At 39.5% G+C, this 20,370-nt stretch overlaps 1 protein-coding gene across 1 annotated transcript in view; it reads left to right on the forward strand.

The window, feature by feature from the left end:
* Nucleotides 1–139: 139 nt before the first annotated feature.
* Nucleotides 140–20,370, forward strand: part of SLC39A9 (solute carrier family 39 member 9) — a 49,692-nt gene continuing 29,461 nt past the window's right edge. Inside the window, exon 1 of the mRNA XM_059914507.1 lies at nt 140–951. Within this exon, the coding sequence (XP_059770490.1) occupies nt 856–951 (96 nt within the window). The 5' untranslated portion in view covers nt 140–855. The remainder of the gene's footprint in view (nt 952–20,370) is intronic.

Consider the following 20,370-nt stretch of genomic DNA (forward strand, 5'->3'; position numbering starts at 1 on the left):
AGTGATCACTGGTATAGAGAGTGATACAAGTCATCTTTCAATGGCCCCACTCAAAAATGGCGGCAGTATAAGAATTCCCGGGGCATAGGTCAGTTGTAACCCGGAAGTACCCTTCTAAAGGAGGGGGTGGTAAGGCAATCCGGAAGTGGAGTAATGAAGAGGTGCCACTTGGCGGCCATGGCAGCTGTAGTATCGGTGGCTCCGGGTCAAGGCCCAGCGGAGTGGAGTAACATGGGCAGCACTGGGTATAGGGCAGAGACAGCTTTGTATCAGCTTCGCTGCTGAACCCCTAAGGCCCATCGTTAGAAATCTGCAGGACTCCTCTTTCCTCATTCTAGACTCGGAAGAGAGTTTGCCGGGATTGGTGGGCTGGTCCCAGACCTGGGAGGATCACAGGCGGGGCGGCTCCAGGGAGATAGGGCCGCTGGAAGAACGAATAAGTTCGCTTGGGTTTTCATCCTTTTCTGCTGCCGTCTGGAACGCTGTTCGTGGAGGAAGTAGGCCCATTGTGCCACCCTTATTCCGACGACTGAAGAAATCGCTCACTCGCATATTTTCCCATTGACTTTTCTCATCTGTTAACCCACGGGAATCCAGTGACTGGTATCGGAAAATTTACGGGCAGGGACCTAAAATTGTTGAAAGTTCTCTCTGGTGCTAGTATCAGCAAAAAGGGGCTGTTTCCAGGTACGTTCAAGAGAAAAGTGCCTCGTGAACACATCTGCCGGTGGGGAGGACCAAAGAACTGAAAGTCCACTTGTTATCTTTGAACAACCACACGCGTTTAAGAACCTAAGCACCCCTCGAAGCCTCGAGAATTTGTAGTCTGGTGGTGGGTGAATAAAGGAGGGCAGGATGGATGATTTCATCTCCATTAGTCTGCTGTCTCTGGCTATGTTGGTGGGATGTTACGTGGCTGGAATCATTCCTTTGGCTGTTAATTTCTCGGAGGTAAGAAGTTCTCAATTTTCTGTTAGCTGTCAGGATGGCAGCTGGGAAGTAGTGACAGTTGTAAAGGGAAGCTGCTTCCCCAGTTAATATCAGAGCTAAAGGTCTTATTAAGGAAGACTATCTTTTCGAAAGATGCATAATATGTAATAATAGAAACAAACCTCCTCTTCATCACTAGAGTTCTTAACGGGGGTGGGTGGATCCACTGAAGATTCTGGAATACTCTGAACTCGCTGAAATTGCATACCAAAATTTGAGACTGTGCATTTTACGGGAGAGAGGCACCATAATGTTCTTTTGATACCCAGAAGTTCCAAAGAATCAAGATTCTAGATTGCAATCAAAATATAAATGGAGTATGTTGTTTGTCCATACGAGTTGAAATCAATATAACTTCTCTTTTTGAGAAAATCAAGCATAGCTTTTTGGGAAAAGGTATTTTTTTGGATACCTGTAATAAGAATGAAGTAAGAAAAACACTAAATTAGATTGTTCTTAAGTCACATTTCCTTTTAAAGAAGGAGAACATTGAATGGGTTTTTGAAGTTGTTTTCAAATGTTTGTTTAGAAATGAATTTTTTTGTTAATATGGTTTGACATTTTGTTTAATTTCTTTGATTCTTTATCATTACTTGGACAAACATTAACAGGGAAGAATGATGAAAGCATTGTTCAATGAAAGTGCAGATAGGTTCTTCAGGTTGTCATAAGGAGTTCACAACATGCATAGCGCTCAAAGATTGAGGGAGAAAAACTACTACATTCAGGATTTCTTGAGTATACCTTGGGGTTCAGCAGTAAGATAGTTTCACTGCCAGTCCTGAAAGTGCTTTCAAAGAAAAGGGGAGTGGAGAATGGCCTGAAGTATTGATATAAAGGGAAGGTATAGGTGAGGTGTGAGGTAGGCCTTGAGGAAACCTGAAGAAAGAGGAGGCATTTATTGCTGGTAAAGAAAATAACCTGTGGGTGAGAAAGAAGGTGGAACTAGGCATTATGAGTTTGAGAAATAAAGCCCATAGCCAGATAGGGGGACTTGAATTGCTGCTGCTCCTTTTCTGTTTCCTTTTTTTATCCGTTCCTTTCAGCATCTAATGATTGAGCATATACATTACCTAATTTCATTTTAAAAACCCAGTGAGGTACAGATGAGTAGACTAACACTTAGATCATGTAACTTGGACGAGTTCATGAAGTGTGTTAGAGTCAGAGCTGTTTTTTCAATCTCAGTTTTTCTGACTCAGAGCAGTTCTTAGCCACTGTGTCCCTTGTGGCAGAGGTAGCAAACTGGTAGCCCATGTACCAAATCTAGCCCACAGACTTACTTTATTAGATTAGCAGAATGTTAATTTTATTGTTATTGGTATTTGTCTTTATTCCTCAAGGTAACAGTTGGCTAGAGCTGAGTAGTGGTAGATTGTCATGGTCCTTCTTGGCCGTGAAGCCTACTTCACTCATTTGGGCTACCTGCCTGCCCAGTCCTTTGTGAGCCTGCTATCTCTCCTCTGGCATAAATCATATTTTCTTATAACTACAGTAGAATTGAGTTGATATTATTAGGGCTGACATTTGTGAAGTTTAAGTTGGTTTGTATATTTTAAAACTTATTGAGATAACATTTATCAAGAATTATAATTAATTCAAATGAAGAACTGGTAGAACTTTTTATTTCTATAAAATTCTTAGACCTTTTCCAGTTTCAGTATTTTCTCAAACTGTCTTGAGTGATTTTTGCAATATGCAGGTATATGCTATCTTCTTTTCTTACTGAAGGAAATGTGTACGTGAGTGGTGTAATTAACTAGGCTATTAATAAAGATAATTAGTATGATATGTCACTTATGGCTTTCTAAATGGATGATCGAATGGTCTTTTTCCAGATGCAGGTCTTGAAATGCTATAAATCATCATTCATAATATCTGTTCATTATTACAGCAGTAACTGCATTTTGAGCTGTTAGGACAAAAATAAAAGTTATGTATAACTTAGTTAAAGACATTTTAGAATTCAACTGGTGATTTTTATCTCCAAGGAATTAGCATTTTTTTCTAGACAAATTATACTATTATTATAGATCAATGTATTGTGAAACTAGTGAGATGATAAATGTGTAAAAAATAAACTTTATTCATGGAGACTAGGAAGCACAGTTTCTACCCTTAGAGAATAGCTCCCCAAACTCCTACATTGGCTAAACAACTTTTCTTTTTAAGGAAGTCTAGCTTTTCTTGGGGACTGGAGTTATTATAAATAAAAGGACCAATAAACCTAATTAATTTTGCAGTTCACTTTCATTTATATGAAAAGATAACGCTTTTTATTCATGTTCTTAATCTGTCTGCTGCTTTGTCATGCAAAACTTTTTTCTTCAGAATTTCTCAGAGCAGGAATAAAAGATCAATAAAGCCATTAATTATGGCAGGATTAGTATTTGGAAATGAGTTAAAATCAAGTAGTCTGAAATTGCTGTAGCAGTGGTGTCTAGCTGCCATATCTGACCATCAAGAGGTATGTGTGGCATTGATATTTTTGTCACTTTCTCCACTGCCTTGCCCCCCAACCAACTTTCTTGACGCTTCTGTAACTTCCTTATGCCTAAATGACTTCTAAAACAAAGGAACAAAATCTCTGATTCTCAAATGCATTTATAAGTGACTGATAATCAAGATGCTTTCTTCTTCAGCATACGGGCAGGAGAAAAATTAAACTTGTAAAGGCAGCCAAAACATACTTTACACAAATGAGGTTTTGTCGGAAAAAAGAGTTGGACACACTAGTTTAGCACTATATTGTGTTTTTAAGATTCAGTTGTTAATGAGCAGTTTTCTTTGACTCTAAATGAAAATGCTACATAAGTAGGTTGAGAGCCTGCAACTTAACATTACCTAGGATAAACCCAGCTTATCAGGTGCTCTGACTGAGGAATGAAGTTCAGATATAAATGATGGCCAGTGTGAGATTTTATATTGATGGTCTGAGGATTGTCATTTACCTGAGCACATCTCCTCTTTGTCACAGAGCTGGGAAAGCAGTGTTTGCACCAGAGCTCTAGGGCAGCACTCCTCAGATTCTCTGGTGCATGCCAGTTTTTGTTTAACTTCCATTCCATTGCAGAGCAATATACATGTGGAAATGAAATACTAAGAAAATGAAGTGGAAAAAAGGCATACAGGGCTTCCCTGGTGGCGCAGTGGTTAAGAATCTGCCTGCCAATGCAGGGGACACGGGTTCGAGCCCTGGTCTGGGAAGATCCCACACGCCCAGAGCAGCTAAGCCTGTGAGCCACAACTACTGAGCCTGTGTGCCACAACTACTGAAGCCCACATGCCTAGAGCCCGTGCTCTGCAACAAGAGAAGCCACCGCAGTGAGAAGCCCGTGCACCACAACGAAGAGTGACCCCTGCTCGCCGCAACTAGAGAAAGCCCGCGCACAGCAACGAAGACCCAACACAGCCAAAAATAAAACAAATAATTTAAAAAAAAAAGCATACAAAATACAAGCCCAAATGCAGTATTGTGAGATTTAACAGACATACAATTACTCCTATAATTGTAAATATCATATTGCTATAAAACTTTTTGAAGGCTTTCTCTCATTTTGTACTTTTCTTATTACAGACCAGTTTGGATTATAATGCCACATTTTTCATGTGTTGAAACAGTATAGATCCATAGATACGCAGATGAAAGTAGTGCTATTCTTACTTCAATAAAGTTTTTTTTTTTTTAGAAGTTTATTTATTTTTGGCTGCATTGGGCTTTGGCTGCATTCCTGCGTGTGGGCTTTCTCTAGTTGTGGTGAGTGGGGGCTACTCTTCGTTGCGGTGCGCGGGCTTCTCATTTCGGTGGCTTCTCTTGTTGCGGAGCACGGGCTCTAGGCACACGGGCTTCAGTAGTTGCAGAGCGTGGGCTCAGTAGTTGTGGCTCATGGGCTCTAGAGTGCAGCCTCAGTAGTTGTGGCACACGGGCTTAGTTGCTCCGCGGCATGTGGGATCTTTCTGGACCAGGGATGGAACCCGTGTCCCCTGCATTGGCAGGCGGATTCTTAACCACTGGGCCACCAGGGAAGTCCCTATAAAATTTTTAAGGCAATTAGTAATGCACTAATTTCAAAAGGAACTGTCTGAGATGGGTAGTGTAGGTCAAAATCAGTGTCACTGCTTGAGCAAGCTGTTGAACATCCAACTCTTCTTGTCTTAAATGACTTTATAGGATTGTTGTGAGGATGTAAGGAAATAACATAAGCACAGGGCCTAACACTGTATCTAGAACATAATAAGAACTTTAAAAAACACTGAGGATTATTCTCAGTACTGATTGTGAAAACTTTTTTAAGATTTTCATTTTTATAACTTTGTTCTAAATTATAGTTTTTAAACCTTTTATTTTGGAACAGACCTCTATTAAACTCCCCGCCTCCCCCAATCATGAAACTTCTCAGCAATTTGGAATCCAAAAAGTCTTGTTTAGGGGTTGGCATTCCTGTTCACCATGAATGTTTCATTTGGAGAGGCCAGGGCTTTTCCTTTGGTCTCCCTGCTTTATAGTATTTTTCTTAGTAGTTAACTTTCTCTTCTTCATTATACTTATTCTCATTTTAAGCTTTGTTTTGTTTTTCATGTGTTAAAGTTTTTATTTTGTGTCTAATGATAATAACTGACTCATTCATAATAAATCTCTTTGGCGCTTTGAGTTACCACCAAATCAAAGGTTTGTGTCTAAAGAACGAATTTGTTCAGTATGTTTTTTCTCTGACAATTGATTATTTTTAAAATAGATTTGACAAAGTTGCATTTTTAAGGACTTTTGCATTTTCTGGTGTATTAACCTTTTATTCTTTTATGGTAATACAATAGATTTTACAGTTGTTTGGAATTTCATTTCTAAATTTTAGACTTTGAAACTTTGAATTCTCTGTAGTTTATTCGTATCTGGAAAGCAATCAGTAACTTTGTCTTCCCTCAGATTATTGTCTTATAATGTTATTGTCTCATAAGTATCTTTGCTTGATAAAGCTAAGTTTGAATCAAAGTCTAGATGCAATCTGATTCAATATTATTTTCCTGAAAAAGTTATATGGATAAACATCATTGAAATTTATCTGCATAATAATATTAATAATAGTTAATGCGTATTGAGCTCCTTCTATGTACCAGGCAATGATGTGCATTATCTTATTTAATCCTCAGGATGAGACTATGAGATAGATACTCAGGCTTGAAGACATCACGTACCTGGTAGAGGTGGGATTTGAACTAAGTCAGTTTGATTACCAGTCCAAAGCACTTGACCATTAGATGATATTTTCTTTCCTAATGAACACTGTAAAGAAGGAATGAAAATATTATGGATCTAAATCGGCACCTTTAGCTCCCCCAACTAGGAATATCTTTTGCATCACTAACATTTTACCTTCCAGAGTACATCTCATGCCTTGTGCTTACTCAGTGTAGCAGAATTAAAACTACTGAGGTAAACAATCTCTGAATACCATTGAAACCTATAAGAAAGACTGAATATGTCTTAGATGCCCTTTAAATTAGCACCTGCCAAGTTGGAATGTGAAGCAGTTCTCATTTTAAACTATTCAAGATTAACTTCACACTCTATATCTCGATATCTTCATAGTTTAGTCAATTCTAAATTGTGCTCTTCAAGAATTGACATCCTTTTTGAGGGAAGAAGACCTGAAATGGATTCAGAATGCTTCTGTATGACAGTCTTAACCTCTCCTCTCATTGAAGAATTTAGATGTGAGACTTTGTTGAATGACAGTGAAGTTTAAGAGCCTCTGTAGCTCAGTTTGGAATTCCAAGTAATAAGTAGTAATGCTAACCATGAGTACAGGTATTTCTTAAAACTTATGATGGAATTATAAAAATCTCAATTCTCCTTTAATACTAATATTCAATATCCAACTTCATTGCAATAGAAGCAGGTAATAGTTGGTTTGCAAATTCCTCTGCCCTGATTATATGGATTTTTAAGGGGCAGGGTCTTGGGGTTAACTACTAGATAATTACATTAAACAATCGCTTGTGAACCCTGTATTTATGTGGAGGTCAATTTTCTATTAACCAAACAATTATGCCCTAGCTTCTGCACCTTGTTGTATATGTTCCTTTCTTTAATTCTTTATACATTTGACAAAGGCAAGTTGGGGAAAGAAGACAGGTGCTAAAAGCAAAAGATGAAACAATGAAATAGGTTTTATAGAGAAGCAGTTTAGCATGGTGCTTAAGAGTATAGATTCTGGAGCTAGACTGTGTAGGTTCAGATCATGGCTCTGCCATTTGCTGGCTTTGTGAGCCTGGACAAATTACTTGAACTTTCGCTGCCTCTGTTGTACAAAGTGGGGATAATAGAAGTATCTACCTTATAGGATTATTGTGAGGATTAAATGAGTTAATATATGTAAGGTGATTATAATTGAATGTGCCTGGCTTAGTAAGTACTTAGTGGATGTTATTATTAATAGAGGTGAAGGAAAAGAATATTGATAGCACCTCTGTTATGTAGAACTTGTCCATCCAGAAGCCTCAGCAATCTAAAGGACCAGAAAAGTCTCTGATTAACTAAATAGATAGCCTTAAGAGCAAGCATTTTACTTGCTCTCTACTGTTCTTGGCTCTCACTTGGCTCCTGTGTATCTTTTTATGTAATTTTAGTAAGCTGGTGTGCCAGTTATCAATTTATTGCCTCTCAGCTCCAAATTCACTCTTCATTAGCTACGCTGCAAAAATGGATGTGGGCCCTTTAAATATTTTTCCTTTGCCAGCTGGCACAATGTTAAGCTTTGTCAGTAGAGGATACTGGAGAGAAGTTGTAAGAAGAAGGGGTTTTCCCTCTTGGTTCTGGCAGGCTTGCTCAGCAGGCCTTCTAGGCGACTTGATTCCTGTAGCACAGCTAGCCTCACCAGTGTCCAGCTTCTGCACTGCAGGTGGCTTTCAAAGCCCCAGACTCCTGCTGAACACACAGCTTCTCCAGCACCCAGCAGTCAGTAGTTCCCACTGGCAACCCCGTCTTGGGTGGTTTTATAGGAGAGTCTCTCTGGTGAGACCCTTTCCCATGAACAGTTTGCCCAACACCCTAGAGTGCAGATTTCCAGTGAGTTAACACCAGTGTGGCACCACAGAAACTTCTCTGCTTGTGATATTGTGATTTATAATAAGAAGTATGTATTTGCTTTTCCTCCTTTTCCTGGCACAGAGTTCCTAAAACCCTTGGAATTTCCTAAATGATAAGAGCCATAAAGGTGTCTTACTATGTGAATGAGATGACTTTTGGAAAGCCACTGGGTAACCTAAGGATGGGGGCTTGTCACCTGGAGAACCAACCACATGATTCCAAGGGTTGGAACTTAACAGTCCCACCAGCGAGGGGAAAGGGGATGGAGGTTGAATCAATCGTCAGTGGCCAGTGATTTAATCAATCATGCCTATGTAATGAAGCCTCCATAAAACCCCAAAGGATAGGGTTTGGAGATCTGGTTTGGTGAACACATGGCGGTGCTGGGAGAGTTGCATGCTCAGAGAGCATGGAAGCTCCGTGACCTTTCCCCATACCTTGCCTATGAATCTCTTATATCTGGCTGTTCTTGAGTTATATTCTTTTATAATAAACAGGTAATCTAGTAGGTAAAATGTTTTTCTGAGTTCTGTTCAATTAATTGAACCCAAGGAACCTCTGATCTATAGCTAGTTGGTCAGAAGCACTGGTAACAACCTGGACTTGGAACTGGCATCTGAAATGGCAGGGGGCCCGTCTTGTAGGACCTGATGCTATTTCCGGGTAGTGTTAGAATTGAACTGAATTGTGGGACACCCTACTGGTGTCCAAGCATTGCTTGGTCTAGGGAAACCCCACCACCACACATATACCTCAGAATTGGTCCCAGACCTTTTACTGCTGTTCATTGAGCCCCAGCCATGCCCTCTCCAGCAGAGTTTGGATCTCAGCCCTTATGAGACCTCTTCTTTGAGCAGATCTTATTTTGGTCCTAGGTAGTCACTGCTCCTTTTAGCTGCAGTTCTTATGTTCTTTAGAGTTCTTTCTTACTGGCTAATTTCTCATTATTCCAGTCCCCTTTTATAGTTACTCTTTGTATTAAATTTTTCTGGTTCAAATTACTTTGTGATTTCCATTTCTTGACTGAACCCTGACTAATACAGCTAGGTAATGGGTCATAAATCATATAAGTATTGAGGCTGAGCAGTGAATCAGGCCTGGAGGAAGATAAAATGGTCCAAGTGTCATGATGTGTGGCAGCTAACCTCCAGTGTCAGTGCCTGGGAGTCTAAGGGAGTCGTGAGAACCGTGGTCAACTGTGGCACAGAAGAGCATGTGCCATTTGATGACACCAGCCCTGCTGTTGCCAAATCTTCCTACTTTTCAGAAGTTGGAAATCTGGATTTTTATATGAATCTTCTAAATTTTATTCTTTGGCTACTAATTCAAATATTATTGCGTCGCTGTGTGGATCAAAAAACCTGTGTTTTGGACTTCCCTGGTGGCGCAGTGGTTAAGAATCCGCCTGCCAATGCAGGGGACATGGGTTCGATCCCTGGTCCGGGAAGATCCCACATGCCACGGAGCAACTAAGCCCGTGCGCCACAACTACTGAGCCTGTGCTCTACGGCGCACGTGCCACAACTACTGAGCCCATGTGCTGCAACTACTGAAGCCCGTGTGCCTAGAGCCCGTGCTCCACAACAAGAGAAGCCACCGCAATGAGAAGCCTGTGCACTGCAATGAAGAGTAGCCCCCGCTCTCTGCAACTAGAGAAAGCCCACGTGCAGTAACAAAAACCCAACACCGCCAAAAACGAAACACAACAAAACCAAAAAAACCCCTATGTTTTGAAATGCCAGTCTCAATCCTCTGGGCTGGACTGTCTGATTTCTAAGCTCTCTGTAAAGTAGAAAGAGCAAACTAGAAGGGGTGGGGCAACAAGTAGAGGAAATAAGTCACAGTATGACAACAAGGGGGGAGACTGAAAAACATTTCAAATTACTACAAAACCTAAGTGTTCTGTAGTAATTTGGAGTGTTACTACGTGTTTAGAACTGCTTGGTAAAGGGGAAAACGTCTCTACGTGCGTATTAAGGGCACTGTGCTCTCTACTCCCACCACAGTATAATAATTAATAATAACAGTAGCTACAGTATCAACTCATGTGTCAAGTTCTGCACTGATTTTAACAGTAACATTGAAAGGGAAGAATTCTTATCCTGTTTATAGATGAGGAAACTGAGCCTCAAGGTTTACTAAGTTCAAAGCCACTGTTTATATAGCCTCTAATTAAATGAACAAAAAAACCGTTTTAAGCCTGGCTATATAATAGGGATTCTTTGTGGCAAATTTAAAAAATATGATAATGTGTAAAAGGAAAATAAAATCATCCACTGTCCAGTGAGAATCACTAGTAACATTTTTGTTTCTTTTCATTCTTTTTTTTTTCTATTTGTTTGCATTTTTAAATGGTGGATTATGTGGTATATGTATAAATTTACATTTCCTGTTCTTTTACCTGGTAATTATAAACATTTTCCTTTATTATTAAAAACATGTTCTAAGCACTTTTTTGGGGCGGGGGGCATGCTGCGTGGCTTGTGGGATCCAGGGATTGAACCTGGGCCCTTGGCAATGAAAGTGCCAAGTCCTAACCACTGGACCACCAGGGAATTCCCTATAGGCACTTTTTTTTTTTTGGCTGTATTGGGTCTTCGTTGCTGCGTGCAGGCTTTCTCTAGTTGCCGCAAGTGGGGGCTACTCTTAGTTGCGGTGCGCAGGCTTCTCATTGCGGTGGCTTCTCTGTTGTGGAGCACAGGATCTAGGCGCGGCGGGCTTCAGTAGTTGTGGCACGTGGGCTCAGTAGTTGTGGCTCGCGGGCTGTAGAGTGCAGGCTCCGTAGTTGTGGCGCACAGGCTTCGTTGCTCCGCGGCATGTGGGATCTTCCCGGACCAGGGCTCGAACCCGTGTCCCCTGCCTTGGCAGGCAGATTCTTAACCACTGCGCCACCAGGGAAGTCCCCTATAGGCACTTTTTAATGTTTTCATTACGTTCAGTTATTTTATATACAGAAATTCTTACTATGCATTTAATTTGTTTTCAAGTTTTTTCTATGATAATAGTGTTGAATGAATATTTTTGTGTCCAATGCTATGACCATATTTCAGATTATTTCCTCAGGGGTAGAATGACAAGATTAAAGAGCGTAAACACCTTCAAGAAGGTTCTCAATCTATATTACCAGTTTTTTTAAATGCATTTTTTTTCAACAAATGCAAATGACACTGTGTTCTCACAAACACTGAGTACTATCATCTTTAATTTTTAAAACTTTGCTAATTTGATAGAGAAAATGTAGTTTATTATTTTAATTTTCTCAGTTCAATCAAACTTCTTATGTATTAATAATATAATATTTCATTGCCAGTGTTTTCGCAGGTCTTTCCCATGCATCAACGGGTTTTTGTTTGTTTTTGTAGTCACATCAAACAATCTTATGGGATTTCCTTTTATTTTCAGAAAGGACTCTTATACAAAAAGACAAGTTAGTCTTGTTTTCCAAGATTGAAGGAAGTGGCATCAATAAAGTATTGCTTGTTCTTACCTCTATGTCAAATGAATTAGGAAAGGGGAAGCCTATATGCCACTGGCATAATGGCAACTGTGGTAGCATTGTTCACTTGAACTTCTGTCCAAGTATCTGGGTTTTGTTTTGTGATTCTTGTGGAGGAGGGGCTTAGAAGCATTTATTGCATGCTACTGATGAGGCTGAAGATAAGTAATAATGACAGCTACTCTGTGCTAAATGTGCTAACATCATACTCCTACATGATCGCAGTAGTAGTGGCAGCCCTGAAGGATATTGAACTTGCTCAGTATCACAGAGCCACTACTTAGAGGCAGGAAACTTTTTGGCATCTTGCCTCAGTTGTAAGGACTTGAAGAATTGAGTTCATATTTGAGTTTTCTTCGTTATCTGTTACTGACACTTAGCAGCAGATAATGTAGTAGTTAAATTGACATTAGGAAGTATCTCCTTGAAGCAGGCTTATTTGTAAGAATATGGAGAAAGCCTTTGTTGCTTGAACAAGAGTTACTTTGTGCCCTGTGATATTTGATCTCTTCAGTGCCTGGAGCTTTGAAGGGATCAGTCTCATAACATGAGATGCATCTTTGATTTTTTAGGAAACTATAGTTGATGCTTTCAGAACTAACATGAACATGGTATAAGGGAGATTGAAATAAACAATCTTCAGTATTAAAAGCTTTTAAAATTATCAACATGTGTTTAGTTGAACCAAACAATTTGACTGTTTCTATGAGCAAGGAAAGAGAAACCATTTAACTACCTTGGTGTCTGTGAAGAAAACTAAACTGACTTCAAAGCTTTGCACTGCACTGATAGCTAATGGCATTGAATACAAACTGTTGTTTTAGTTAATACTTCTGGTCAATCCTTTGGCTTAGTCAGGCTACAGATGTGAAATTGTAAAATGAGATATCATAAAATGAATGGCATTGCACAGTTCATGCCTCTCTTGAGCAAATATTTCATTTCTCCACCAGAAACTATTGCTTTGGGAACTCTTTTCATCTTGGACCAACACTTGGAATTTGTAGTTCTTCATTTAAATACACCCTTTTAGTGATTTACCATAAGCAAAGGAGGGAACCATAAGCAAAATGTCAGCATTTTAACTTTGACATGTACATAGTTTTGAGATTAAATAACAATTTGTGAAGTTGTGTGAAAGAATACAGCTGTACAAATAACATGGAGCCACATCTCAAGTGCTTGAAATAAATAAGATTGAGTCTAAAATGATTTAGGTAGTTAAAAAAATTTTTTTAAGAAAAATTGAAACTATAACCCATGACAATTATGCTTATTTTTTTGACTATTGATTTTTTTTTTCAATCACAAGTGTTGCCTCTATAATTAGGTTGCTGTAAGAAAGTTAGTACACATTTATCAAGCTGATGAAAGTTATGTAGAATAAATAATCTTTATATTGCTTTGCTGAAGATTGAAACAGTGACTGAACAGTAATTGAAACAGTGCTGAAGATTGAAACAAGGTTTTGAGCTCCTTGGAAATAAAACAGTTGTCATTTAAGGTATTTGCATGAATGAGACAGATGACAGCATTGCCTCACATTTACTATGATGGAATCCTATTATGGTTCTTCATTATATGTACTTTAATACCCCTTGAGCCAAAGGAGAAATTCTGAATCAAATAACCACTGAAAATTCTAGATATGGTTATGCTTTTAAGGGACTTGTTAGGCCTATTTCCCAGCACAAGTATTCTAAAGAGGTTCCAGTGCATTCGTATATTTGTTGATATTAAAGGCCAGTGGAGTGGCAGGTACCAAGTCCCCAGTGCCTTGCATGATGCTGGGCATTTAATTCATTCTCTTAGTATATGTTTAGGGGAGAATCTGTTATGTGCCAGATACTGTTCTATAAACTGAGTATTCAGCAGGAAATTAAAAACAAAAGTTTCTGGGCTTCCCTGGTGGTGCAGTGGTTGAGAGTCTGCCTGCCAATGCAGGGGACGCAGGTTCACGCCCTGGTCTGGGAGGATCCCATATGCCGCGGAGCAACTAGGTCCGTGAGCCACAGCTACTGAGCCTGCGCGTCTGGAGCCTGTGCTCCACAACAAGGGAGGCCGCGATAGTGAGAGGCCCGCGCACCGCGATGAAGAGTGGCCCCCGCTCGCTGCAACTAGAGAAAGCCCTCGCACAGAAACGAAGACCCAACACAGCCAAAAATAAATAAATAAATAAAATGCTGGCTTAACTCCTAGAGAGTTTCATAAAAAAAAAAAAAAAAAGGGGGCTTCCCTGGTGGCGCAGTGGTTGAGAATCTGCCTGCCAATGCAGGGGACACGGGTTCGAGCCCTGGTCTGGGAAGATCCCACATGCCACGGAGCAACTAGGCCCGTGAGCCACAGTTGCTGAGCCTGCGCGTCTGGAGCCTGTGCTCTGCAACAAGAGAGGCCGCGATAGTGAGAGGCCCGCGCACTGCAATGAAGAGTGGCCCCCGCTCGCGGCAACTAGAGAAAGCCCTCACACAGAAACGAGGGCCCAACACAGCCATAAATAAATAAATAAAAATTAAAAAAAAAAAAAAGTTTCTGCCTTCATAGAGCTTAAAGTTTTGGGGTAAGGAGTTCCAGGAACAAACATAGGTTTGCTTAATTTAGTTAACTTAGTTTAACTTCATTTGGTAAATAAATGTGCTTTAATTTCAAAATAGACTGAAAACATAATACAGTAATTTTAGCTCACACTGCCTTTCCTCAGAGGAAATATTACAAAGCTAGATGATTTACTCAAGTTTACCTCAATGATCTCTTTTTTACAAATTCTCAAATTCTTTTTTTTCTGACTTTTTTAATGGTATTGTAATACAGATCTCATGCTTACACTGTTGTAGATCAGGGTTTTCCAGGCGTTTGGATTTCACAGGTCAGTAATATATTTGAAATTCAGGAGAATTGATAAAGGATTGCCTGCTTTAATTTTGCCAAGTAAGGACACTAAAAAACAAAAACTATTGTCACCATCATTTCTTAAAAGAAAGGACATTTTAACATAAAAGAGTATGTAGGACATAATCTTAGAGTACAGAATAGTCCTCTACATTGAAGAAATAAAATGTTATGAAAAGCTCATTACATTGTCCTTATTTCTCATTTTGCCACAGACCTTTAGAAAATGTCAACAGAGAACAATTATAACTAATTGTAATTTTGGTTTTCCCCTTGATGTTGCTAAGGGATTTTTCTGACACACTATTTAAAGAGGTTGTGTGATTGGATTTTATCTTTTTTTTTAGAGGTAAATTTTATATAATGGATTTATGTCTTGTGCCATATGAGGGACATTGTCTTGGAATGCACAGGGCAGCAGAGTACGATGTCAAATCTAATCATGCCTCTACACTAACTAGCCTAGCTGTGTGATCTCGGTCAAATCATCCCTCATTTTTGGCTTTTGATTCTCCATCTTCGTAGAGCGAGGATCATTTCTTACATTTCTTGCAGTTCTTAAACTTGGATTCCATGTTGATAACTTTGGTAGCTAGTATCACACTTCCAAAAGTATGTGTCTAAAGATTAATAAAAATTTTTAGTGTCTTTCTAAAAATTTGGACCAGGCTCCTGTTCACATTCCTTCAGCTGAGAGCATTTAATTGTTCATACATGATTAACAAAGAAGTGTAATTTCATGACTATGTACTTTAAAGATTTACCATAATTTTGTTGTAATGATATTAGCTACACATGGAGATTTGACTGTTTTCTAGCTTGGGCCTTTGGGAAATTCTTATAAAATCTGTTGTGATAGATAATGTTCAGAAATCTGGTCTGTGTAAATAAGTGAATGGAATTATAAGTAATTTCATCTTGGAAACAAGAGTATCTAAAAATATTAGATTATTTTAAATTACTTAAAATTTAAAAGGCAGCATTTTAGGAGAATTATTTTTTACTTTATAGATTTGAAGTTTTTGTTTTTGTTTTTTTTGTGGTGTCCATAGTTATTCTGGATGGTATGTACCCCTCAGTTCTCTTAAATGGTGCTATTTCAGCACCCTAATTTTGTGGTATGCAAGCCTCAAAAACTCTTCTGCTCCTGCTTTTAAAACTTGTCTCAATCTAGTGCTTCATGTGACTCCAGTGTAGAATATAATGAAGCACCTGGTAAGTGCCTTGTGAATTTGTGGATTGATCCACAGTTGTAAACACCACTGGTTTCTGCATGCAGTTTTTTACATAAAATTCTGGTGAATGATTTTTAAGGACTATCTGAATGACAAATTAGATTAAGAAAAAAAGAATTTCTTTTTCAGCCGCAGCACGTAGCTTGAAGGATCTCAGTTCCCCAACCAGGGATTGAACCCAGGCTATGACAGTGAAAGCCCAGAATCCTAACCACTAGGCCACCAGGGAATTCCCCAAGAAAACATTTTGAAAGTGGTTTTTGGTATTCTTCATAGACCTCTGACCTTGATTTCGAAAAACTGCCATGAAGACGCCTTGTTAAAATTGAATAGTTCTGAAATGAATCCTTTCAGAGGTCCTGGCTGAGTAAATTACTCTCCAGATAATTTTATAGAGTAAAAGGTACAGATCTTAATACAGTTGGCTGAAATGTGACAAATGTATATAAATGTAACTCACATCCCAATCAAGATTTAGAACACTTCCATCATCCTAAAGAAATAACCTGGTGCCATTTTCCAGTTAGTCTTTTCTGCCACTGTGTAACCCTCCTGCCAGAAGCAGCCGCTGTTCTGATTTCTATTGCCATAGATAGTTTGGCCTGCTTTTAAGCTTTATATAAATGGACTCAGTACATGCTCTCTTTGTATAAGGCCTTTCAAACATCGGGCTGATGTTTTTGAGATTCATGTTGCTGTATGAAGCAGTCATTTTTTCCTTTTTGTTACTGATTAGTATTCCATTGTGTAAGTATACCACAGTTTGTTTATCCATTCTGCTGTTGCTGTACATCTGATTCAGATTATGGCTATTATGGATAAAGCTTCTATGAGCATTCTTATACAAATTTTGGTGGGGACATATGCTTTCATTTCTCTTGGTAAATACCCAAAAGTGGAATTGCTGGTTTAACCTTATAGGAGATGACCAGTTCTCCAAAGTGGTTGTACCATTTTATGCTCTCACCAACAATGTATGAGAGTTCCAGTTGCTCTATATCCTTGCCATCATTTAGTGTTGTCAGTCTTTTTAATTTTAGCCGTTCTAGTGGGTGTGAAGAGGTATCTCACTGTGGTTTCAATTTGCACTTTCATGATGCTTAAATGATGTTGAGCACCTTTTCATGGGCTTCCTGGCCATTCATATATCTTTTGTGAAGTATCTGTTCAGTGTTTTACCCGTTTTTATTTTTTAATTTTAATTTTGTCTCTTATTGAGTTGTATTCATTCTTTATATTTCAAATACAAGAGCTTTGTCAGTGTCTTAGGTTGGGTTCCCCAGAAAACAGACTCTGAGAAGATTTGCATGCAGGAAGTTTATTGGGGAGTGCTCTTGGGAGTAACACCTGTAACTGGGTTACAGGTGTAACATGGGTTACTGGTAACCCAAGTAATTCTTGAGAGCAATTAGCTCTTTCTCTTTTCGGTACATACATCCCTTTCCTCTCTTCTCATCTTCCCTTAATTTGCAAATCTGGGGTATCTTTCATTTCCATTTCCCAGAGTAGAGCATAGTCAAAATGCTGACAGGACAATCTTCTTTCCTAGTAATTTATTCATTAGTTTGAATTGTGGAGTTCTGAAACCAAGGCCTTCAAATGAAACGGTATGCTCAGTCCAGTTCAGTTTTACCCTCGTTTTTGTCCTTCCTTAGCAGTAAAACTTGACATTCATGATTTTTTTTAAACAAAGGTGACTTTTATGAATTGTTTAGAGAGAATGATGAGAAGACTAATTACCATGTCACCTTCTACACAGAATAGAGCTGTTTTTCCATCTTGTGTTCTCCATGCTCTGACAGTTTGTCTCAAATGAATGCTGTGATTAGCAGTACTTTGGTGAGTTTAGTAACTTGGAAAAGACAAAGACTCTTAGAATAGCTCAGTATTGAGCATTAAAATAGTAACACCAGTTGTCTGGTGTCATTTTTCCAAAATGCTTTGGCCACTTTCTCCTATTGACTCCTCTATCTTCACAAGACATGTAGAAATATTATTTTACAGAAGAAAAGTTGAGGGACTTCCCTGGTGGTGCAGTGGTTAAGAATCCGCCTGTCAATGCAGAGGACACGGGTTCAAGCCCTGGTCCAGGGAGATCCCACATGCCACAGAGCAACTAAGCCTGTGCGCCACAACTACTAAGCCTGCGCTCTAGAGCCAGTGAGCCACAACTACTGAGCCCACGTGCCACAACTACTGAAGCCTGCACGCCTAGAGCCCGTGCTCCCCAACAGGAGAAGCCACTGCAATGAGAAGCCTGCGCACTGCAACAAAGAGTAGTCCCTGCTCACTGCAACTAGAGAAAGCCTGCGTACAGCAACGAAGACCCAACGCAGCCGAAAAATTAATTGATTAATTAATTAATTAAAAAATAAGAAGAGTTGAGGTGCTAACTTGTTAACTAATTTGAACATGGAGTCAGTTCTGCCTCCCAAGCCAGTGCCCCAACCACTGGAGGCATTCAGAACACTCTCAGTTTATAAGTAGTTAATGGCTATCCTGAATGTATGAAGGGGTGACCTGGCCTAGGTGCTAAGGGGATTTCCCTCTTGCTATAGGGCAAGTATTAGCTGGTGCTGACATTGCAACTGTAGTTCCCCCATTTTCAATAGATACACAATAGGTATAGATCCCTTCTTTGTTCCCAAACAAGAAGGGGGTAATGTTTCAACCAGCCTTTCAGCTAAAAACCCATTTTCCTATAGAGGCAGTACTTGTACATATATATTCCCACAGCTTCACAGTTGCAAGTTCAGTAGTATATTAACTAATACAACCATTGTTATTTTTGCTAACCTCATAAAAGAAACTAAAACAGAAAAGTTAAGTACATGATATACTACTAAATTATTAAAACTTTTCCCTAAGCAACATAAATGCCCTCTTGTAGGTTTTTTTTTTTTTTTTTTTTTTAAATTTTATTTTTGGCTGCGTTGGGTCTTTGTTTCTGCGCACAAGCTTTCTCTAGTTGTGGCGAACAGGGGGTACTCTTCGTTGTGGTGTGCGGACTTCTCATTGCGGTGTCTTCTCTTGCTGTGGAGCAGGGGCTCTAGGTGCGCGGACCTCAGTAGTTGTGGCTCAACGGGCTTAGTTGCTCCATGGCATGTGAGATCTTCCCGGACCAGGGCTAGAACCTGTGTCCCCTGCATTGGCAGGCAGATTCCCAACCACTGCGCCACCAGGGAAGTCCACCCTCCTGTAGTTTTAAAGATCATTTTTCATACTGCTAAGACTTCAGGAAGCCATATAGGATACATCACCGCTTCAAGAAATTTTGAAACTTAATCTTTTGTATCTTGTATGTCAGGATACTATCTCTTAAAGAAATCTGAGTGTAAAGAAAAAACTGGGATTAAGTGGATTAAAACCATAGATCATTTATGGCATTGATTGTGATGATGGTTTCACAGATGTATACTTATTTCCAAACACATAAAGTTGTATGCATTAAATATCTATAGCTCTAGTATGTCAACCTTAGTCAAGCGTTTTTTAAAAAGCTATAGGACATTTTAGCATCAAACTGAATATGGGGACTTCACTGGTGGTGCAGTGGTTAACAATCCGCCTGCCAATGCAGGGGACACGGGTTCGATCCCTGGTCTGGGAAGATCCCACATGCCGCGGAGCAACTAAGCCCGTGCACCACAACTACTGAGCCTGTGCTCTAGAGCCCGCGAGCCACAACTACTGAGCCTGTGTGCCACAACTACTGAAGCCCGTGCGCCTAGAGCCCATGCTCTGCAACAAGAGAAGCCACTGCAATGAGAAGCATGCGCACCACAACGAAGAGTAGCCCTCAGTCGCTGCAGATAGAGAAAGCCCGTGTGCAGCAAGGAAGACCCAACGCAGCCAAAAATAAAATAAATAAATAAATAAAATAAATTTAAACTGAATACGTTTTTCATTGTATGAGTAATACGTGTTCATTGCAGATAAATTTAAAATGTGTTGTAGGGACTTCCCTGGTGGCACAGTGGTTAAGAATCCGCCTGCCAATGCAGGGGACATGGGTTCGAGCCCTGGTCCGGGAAGATCCCACATGCCACGGAGCAACTAAGCCCGTGTGCCACAACTACTGAGCCTGCGCTCTAGAGCCCACGAGCCACAACTACTGAGCCCGCGTGCTGCAACTACTGAAGCCCACATGCCTAGAGCCCATGCTCTGCAACAAGAGAAGCCACCGCAGTGAGAAGCCCGCGCACTGCAACAAAGAGTAGCCCCCACTTGCTGCAACTAGAGAAAGCCTGCATGCAGCAACCAAGACCCAACACAGCAAAAAAAAATAATAATAAATAAATTTTTAAAATGTGTTGTAAATTATATATTACACATTATGTTTATAATCTATAAAGTAAAAAATTTGTTAAGGGTAATTTATACTTGTTCTACTTGTATGTATACCTTTTCAAAAGAATTATGAGATTATCAATGCATATTGTTGGCCACCAGCTTTTTCCTCATAACAGTACACCATGACTTTCTATATCCATGAATAGACCTGTATCATAATTCTTAATTGTTGAGTCTTGTGCTACTGTGATGAAGTATTAAAGTTTATTAGCTAGTCTCCTTTCTTGGACATTTAGGTTATTTTCAGGTTTGCATTCTTAATATGTGCAGTGGTCATCTTTGCATAGTTCTTTCTTTCTTAGGATAAATTTCTAGAAGTGAAA

Source organism: Balaenoptera ricei, chromosome 2 (genome assembly GCF_028023285.1).
Source record: "Balaenoptera ricei isolate mBalRic1 chromosome 2, mBalRic1.hap2, whole genome shotgun sequence".
Lineage (NCBI taxonomy): Eukaryota > Metazoa > Chordata > Mammalia > Artiodactyla > Balaenopteridae > Balaenoptera > Balaenoptera ricei.